Source organism: Thermobia domestica, chromosome 5, assembly GCF_964235325.1.
Source record: "Thermobia domestica chromosome 5, izTheDome1.hap1.1, whole genome shotgun sequence".
Lineage (NCBI taxonomy): Eukaryota > Metazoa > Arthropoda > Insecta > Zygentoma > Lepismatidae > Thermobia > Thermobia domestica.
The window spans coordinates 25,984,089-25,991,474 of NC_137458.1; the positions used below are offsets into that span (position 1 = coordinate 25,984,089).

At 33.9% G+C, this 7,386-nt stretch overlaps 1 protein-coding gene across 1 annotated transcript; it reads right to left on the minus strand.

The window, feature by feature from the left end:
• Window positions 1-443: 443 nt before the first annotated feature.
• Window positions 444-1,946, minus strand: LOC145684986 (TNF receptor-associated factor 4-like). The gene has a single exon (XM_081757335.1). It carries the CDS (start codon window positions 1,944-1,946, stop codon window positions 444-446), a length of 1,503 nt encoding a protein of 500 aa, XP_081613461.1.
• Window positions 1,947-7,386: the final 5,440 nt, after the last annotated feature.

A 7,386-nucleotide genomic window follows, 5' to 3' on the forward strand; every position in this document is an offset into this window, starting at 1 on the left:
ATTATCGTATGTCACGATAAATTATCGTATACCTGTTTATCATCACTTTTGTATGAAAAGAGTAATTTTCGTAACAATTGCCAACACATTTAATTTTATCCATTAACTTTCAGAAATCAAGGCAAATCATACTGCATAAGAGTGAAATTGTCATTTTTAATTTTAACTTCGATTGATTAACTTTGAAGTTAATAACTTTAAGTTATTTTTTCAAGAACTTAATTGTTAATTTTAATCCGTTAAGTTATCCACTTTTTTCAACTATGACAAAATATTAAATCATGAATTATCTGATAAATAGTTAAACTCTTATATTTAACTTTTCTGTTACGAAATAACATTCTTCCACGGCACTTAGAATAATATTGTTTAAACCGGTCTTCTTTTGTCCGCTATAATGCAAAATCATGATTTCGTAATAGGGAGAATGTTTAAAAGATTTTCTAACTAACCGTTACTTCCAAAAATATTTCATCGTTGTCAGATATATAGCCTCCCTTCTTCAGCTTTTCATGCGAAATTAAACAATCACTCCAACACACGTTGTCTTTACCATTCAATGGTTTTTGAAAGTTCGATAAATCTTCCAACCTCTGCTTTGCATATCTCACAACATTTTCCCCTTTATCTTGAAAATTAATTAGTTTGATTGCTACTGTTTTCTTGAAAGGCCATTCCAAAAGAGAATCATATTCCCCAGAACATATTGAAAAATAAACCCATAAAGTTTTCTCATATTTTCTACCACCCACGAACTGACAACCATTTACCAATAAACGAAGTTGTAACATATACCCATACTTAGAGTCATAAAAACTATCACTGTGAAGAAGTTTATTAAATTTACATTGCGTAAGCTTCTCAGAGATATTTGAAATTCTCCACAAAAATTTTCCATCTTTGACAATCATTGTTTTCTTTATTTCCTTTAACCTTTCTTCCAACTTTACTATTGCAACGTCTTTTGCATGAAGTTGTTCTGAAAGTTGATGAATACTTTCCTTTAATTCATCTTCCATTCTTTTCAATTTTATTTCTAACTCTTTTATAGCAATTTCTTTCCTACGAAGTTGTTCTGAAAGTTTCTCACAAGTAACTTTCATGAGTTCTAGATGATGAATGCTCTCTTCCTGTAAGTGGCTACGTAGCTCAAAAGGAAACCCTTCGTATTTGCAACCTACACTTTCAAAACTACAGTTAGCAAAGAGTTTCACACACGCTTCATCCAGATGTTTGTGTATTTCCTTCCTGTCAATTCTTTCGCCACAAATCTTTGGACAATCAACCGGAAATTTTAAACACTCTAAGTGATGATCTTCCAACTCCTTTGCCTCCATTTCTTTACTGCAATATTCACAAATAACCATTCTTTTAGAACATTCCTCCAACAAGTGTTGTTTCATATCCTTACGCGGTATTTCTCTTTCACATTTATTCTTACAGTGCATGAGAATTAAATCACAAATATTAAAATGATCCTGAAGTATATCAGCTACAATCTCACACGCACAGTATTCACACTTCACAATTCTTTTCACACAAAATTTATCCACGTGATCATTTAAATAAAATTTCTGAATCATCACATCACACTTTTCACAAGAAATCAAAGAAAATTCACAATTTTGGACATGTAACTGTAAATCATCTTCTGGCATTTGCTCTTTACAATAATAGCAATTTGAAAAGATCTTAACACGTTGTTTATTTTCAGTTTCAAGTTTTGTCCTACAATGTAGTCTATGACCAGCTAATGTTTCATTAGTGAGAAACGTTTCGGAACATGTTTCACAACTAGGTGTCTCTGTCGTTGGCTGAGCATCTTCCTGCTGTGGATCAAACGATTCTTGGAAATTAGGAACGCTAGATGCACAGTACAACTGGTGGTTTTGTAATTCTCCTTCCACGTACTTTTGGCAAGTTTCACAATATTTATATGGTGGCATTGTGAGTAGATAATGTTTTAGAACTAATTAGAAGGCAAAATCTTTACATGATTAGTTGTGTGGCTAATGGTAAGGAAATATAGACGATGTTTCTTTGTTATGTTCTGAATGCAAAGAAACATAGAGAATAACAGGAGTAATGGGGGAAATAGTGTCTTTTATTGCACTGCACTATAAATAGTTGTATCCCGTAATCACTAAAGTATAATAATGTAAATTGATCGTAAAGAGGAGAAATACCTATATATAAAAAGATTCAGTTTCTGTCTTGTCTTTTTTTTTCGAACAATTAATATCGAAATGTACGTATAATCAGTTTCTAACTAATGAAATCGATTATCACTGAAGTTTTAGAAATACCACAGAAAGAAGTAACTTTCAAACTCGCAAGTTCTTTAATTAACTCTTCACTAATTATATAAATCCTTCTTCAAAATAAAGTATTTATCACAAATATAAACTGTTTTATGCTTTAGAGCAACATCGGAATCTAAACGCGTCTGGCTGAATTCAAGAACTCAGTGAATATAACGAACAATTGTACAGAGATTAACACATGATTTTATGTTGGGAATTAGGTTTCTGAAGAGTCCAACCACCGTTAATTTTGAACGAAATTTCCACAATTCACTTAATGAATAACTGCTCTCAACAACACATTGAAAAGGAGCTTCGGTTCTTACTAAGCTGAGCTGTCGTTCAGGCACTTGATTATGTTGAAAACAGCGCAGGAACAGGAGTTTCCTTGGCGGGGGAAGGAAATACACCATTATTGCAACAACGAATGCCTGCGGCAAGTAGGACGATATGAATTTAAAAGATCAATAATAAACTTTTAGCTTTGTAGCATGAATACTGTAAACACTCTGGCAGTCTCTTTTAATCAATAAAGTAGCCAAGAATTGGAATGATAGTGTGATTCATGATTACGCTGGATAAGTTTTAACATCTAACAAATATATACGTACGAAGGTGGGCTGATAAGTTCTCGGCCTGACCCAGATGGACTTGAGCCGCAGGCATGAAAGTGTGAGGCTATTCAACATAGCCCCCTCGAAGATCAACACACTTGGCACTTCGATGCTGCAACTTCTCCAACCCCTCCCCCCCCAAAAAAAGGGGGTTTCCCAAGGTCTGCAAAAAACTGTTCCGCAGCTGTTATCACCTCTTCAACTCTGTAAAATTTCTGTCCTTTTAGTTCTGTTTTGAGTTTTGGAAACTAGGTCCCTCAGGAAATCCATTGTTCTGCCAGCCTTGTGGGCGGGAGCATTGTCCTGCAAGAACAAGACACCTCGTGTCAACTTTCCCCGGCGCTTTTCTTTAATAGCGTCCTTTACCTTAGCCAGCAGACTGCAGTAATACTCTACAGTTATGGTTTGGCCCTTTGGAAGGTAGTCTGAGAGCAAAACACCATCCTTATACCAGAATATTGAGGCAAGCACCTTCCCTTCGGACTTTTGTGCTTTGAATTTTTTGGGCCTTGGAGATCCTGAGTGGCGCCACTCGCATGACTGCTGTTTTTTTTCGGATCAAAGTAATGCAACCACGTTCCATCCTGGGTAACAAGCCGATTCAAAAAATCGTCCTTGAAGTTCGCAAAATGCCGTAAAATTACCTGCAATGATCTCACACGTTCGCGTTTCTGACCCGCTTTCAAACATTTCGGAATCCATTTCGCAGAAAGCTTGTGCATGTCCAACTAACACACACACACACACACACACACACATATATATATATATATATATATATATATATATATATATATATATATATATATATATAATTAAATTAAAATTTAGTTTTAACGGTGTAATGGGTAAAGTGTATTAATATATTACAATAATGGAATGGGTAGTATAGTGGGATTATTGTTATAGTGTATTGCCTGTCACATGGAGACTATTACCCAATTGACCCATGACATTTTATTTAGATGTGACAGATAGTAGAATAAAAGAGATTGAATAAAAATAATAAGAAGAATGCATAATGTAATTAATTAATATTTAGAATAAAAGAAACAATTACACATAGGTCAAATACACAAATAAAACACGAAAAGAAAGAAGCATACAATTACTATAAAATGTGTAAATTGCTAATAGATAATTTTAACCTGTTATATAATACCATACATTAGTTATACTTTTTTTTTAGTTTATACTTAATGTCCTGACGACAGCTCTTCAGAGACTTTATGTTGAAGCTTTGAATGGAACGAAGTGAATCCGAAATGGTGGAAGCCGAATGAATGATCGTTTAATGATTATTTGGTTTACCGCTGCATTGTGATGAGATGGCAACTGGAGATAGCATTTTGTTAATGAAGTTTGGCTTAGGAACATTTTGAACTGAGTTGTGGAGATTTTGGAAATGGTATTTGGAAATGGAGCATTTTTTTTTAGGAAGGTGGTCCCACTACTGGTAGGTTGGAGAATAAATTGGCATTTGGAAATGACCTTTATGGGATTTTGAAGCAGGTGCATATTGAAAAGAAAAGAATTGCATTAGTTTTAGATTTGTGTGTTTTGAAAAAAAAATAGTTTTTTTGTTGTTGTTGGACTAGAATTAGTTTATGTACGTATGAAAAAGAAAACTTTTTTTGATTACAAAGTATAGTAAAGCATACAATAGGCAAAAAATATTTGTATTTTTTGTTGGTGAAAATCTTTTTTTTTTTTCAAACACTAGGTAATAGAAAAAGTGCATAGCAAGTGTGTTTATTTATGGTTAATGACCTAGAAAGAAAATGATGGCACACCAACCGTTATGAGATAGAATGTTTTGATAAGAATTGTAGCGGAAAAAGTTTAGGTTTTGGAAAATTGAAAGTGTTTTGTGATGTTGTGTACTATAAAATGTGTAAATTGCTGATAGATAATTTTAACCTGTTATATAATACCATACATTAGTTATACTTATTTTTGAGTTTATACTTAATGTCCTGACGACAGCTCCTCAGAGACTTTATGTTGAAGCTTTGAACGGAACGAAGTGAATCCAAAATGGTGGAAGCCGAATGAATGATCGTTTAATGATTCTTTGGTTTATAAAGTTTTACATTTCCAATACAAACAACAGAATATTTCGGAGCGTAGGAAGTGTTATATATATATATATATATATATATATATATATATATATATATATATATATATATATATAACACATGGGCTGAAAAGTCCCGGGCCTAACAAAGAAAACACCGTTTTTTTGGTTCAAAATTAGCTTTATTCATCAACGTAATCTCCATGAAGAGCAACGCAATCAGTCCAGCGCCGCTCTAACATTTCAATACCACTTTTGTAGAACGATTTATCTTTTGCCTCAAAATAGGCCTCAGTTGCAGCGATAACCTCTTCATTCGTGCGAAATTTCTTACCGGCGAGCATTTTTTTCAGGTCTGCGAACAGCCAGTAGTCGCTGGGAGCCAAATCTGGCGAATACGGTGGATGTGGGAGCAATTCGAAGTTCAATTCATGTAGTTTTGCCATTGTTTTGATTGACTTGTGACACGGTGCGTTGTCTTGATGATACAAAAGTTTTTTCTTTGCCATATGCGGTCGTTTCTTTGCAATTTCGGCCTTCAAACGCTCCAATAACGCTATATAATAGTCACTGTTAATGGTATGTCCTTTCTCAAGATAGTCGATGAATATTACACCACGCACATCCCAAAATACCGAGGCCATAACCTTGCCAGCCGATTGTTGTGCTTTCGGGCGCTTTGGACGAGGTTCACCAGTTGCTGTCCACTCAGATGCCGATCGTTTTGATTCCGGAGTGAAGTGATGGATCCATGTTTCATCCATTGTCACATATCGACGCAAAAATTCCGGTTTCTTACGTTTAAACATGGCCAAACACTGCTCAGAAGCATCAACACGTTCTTGTTTTTGGTCAACAGTGAGCAAACGCGGCACCCACTTTGAACAGAGCTTTCTCATAGTCAAATGCTCATGCAATATAAAGCCAACACGTTCTTTTGATATCTTTACGATGTCAGCTAACTCACGCACCTTCACTTTTCGATCATTCAAAACAAGTTTGTGGATTTTTTTTATGTTTTCTGATGTTACTGCCTCATTTGGACGTCCACTGCGTTCTGCATCATCGGTGTCTCTACGGCCACGTTTGAAGTCAGCAAACCAACGTTTTATTGTTGTTTCTGATGGAGCGGAGTCCCCATAACACTTTTCAAGCCATTGCTTCGCTTGAACGGTATTTTTTCCCATCAAGAAGCAGTGTAAAATTAAAACACGAAATTGTTTTTGATCCATTGTTTTGAAACTAACACAAGTAGGGTCACTCTTAGCACAATAACTCACAGACGAATGAATAGAATATCATGAAATTCTCACAGCTGTCTTGTGAAGGTTAGTATTCACTGAAAACAAGGTGACTGCAATACAACTAGCGCCATCTATGTGTTAGGCCCGGGACTTTTCAGCCCATGTGTTATATATATTAACAACCTTTTACCGTTGTGCCTATATAGCATGGGGATGAAATGTAAAATGACGGTTGAAGATTGCTGCTACTCACCATCTAGAATGAGTAGGTACAGGATGATGGAAAGAAACCACATTAATTAACTTTGAATTAAAACTTTGTATTTTTATTAAGCTTGTGTACTATTGTGATTGATTGTTGACTGAATATAATCGCAAGATTACATATTTTTAAGTAGCTAGGAAGTTAATCACGATGAACTTAAACATAGCTGAGATATACGTACCTTTATACAGCTGATGACTGGAATTGCTATTGATGTTTTGGATGATTTTTATATTGTTGCCAATAGTTTAGAATGGTTGACTATTGTGTACCATTATTTATTAGAATGGTTTGCTAAATTATTAGATCTCCTGATCTAATACTGAACGTAGAATTACAGAGAAGTGACTACTGTGACATGAGCAACTATGTTACTGTTTGATGTATATTGATTTTTTAGACTTAATTTAGAGACAAATGTTTGAAGATTGATTTTTAAAGACTGCTCCTCGAGATTTTTGAGATTGATTTTAATTTTTAAAAACTATAAGGTTTTATACGAAGATTTTAGACATTTTGGAATTTATTTTTGTTGACTTTTTGTATATCTCAGCTATTGGTAAAACGTTGGTTTTACCCGAATTATATTGTGATTAAATTTTTAGATTTACAAATTTTTGCGAACTTAATGATTATATTACAGTTAAAGTGTGTTAATGTTACAATGTGACAATTTGATGACAATTTAAAACATTACAAATATAAATTACAATATTTTACGAATTGACGAGCAAGTGTTTAGCCGTAGAATATTTATTATATACACATAATATTGATGTTAACACATAAACACACATATGTGTTTACGTTACGTGATAACACTTAGTTTTTTAACATTTAATTTTATTAAATATATTTTCCTTTACTAAAATAATATTTT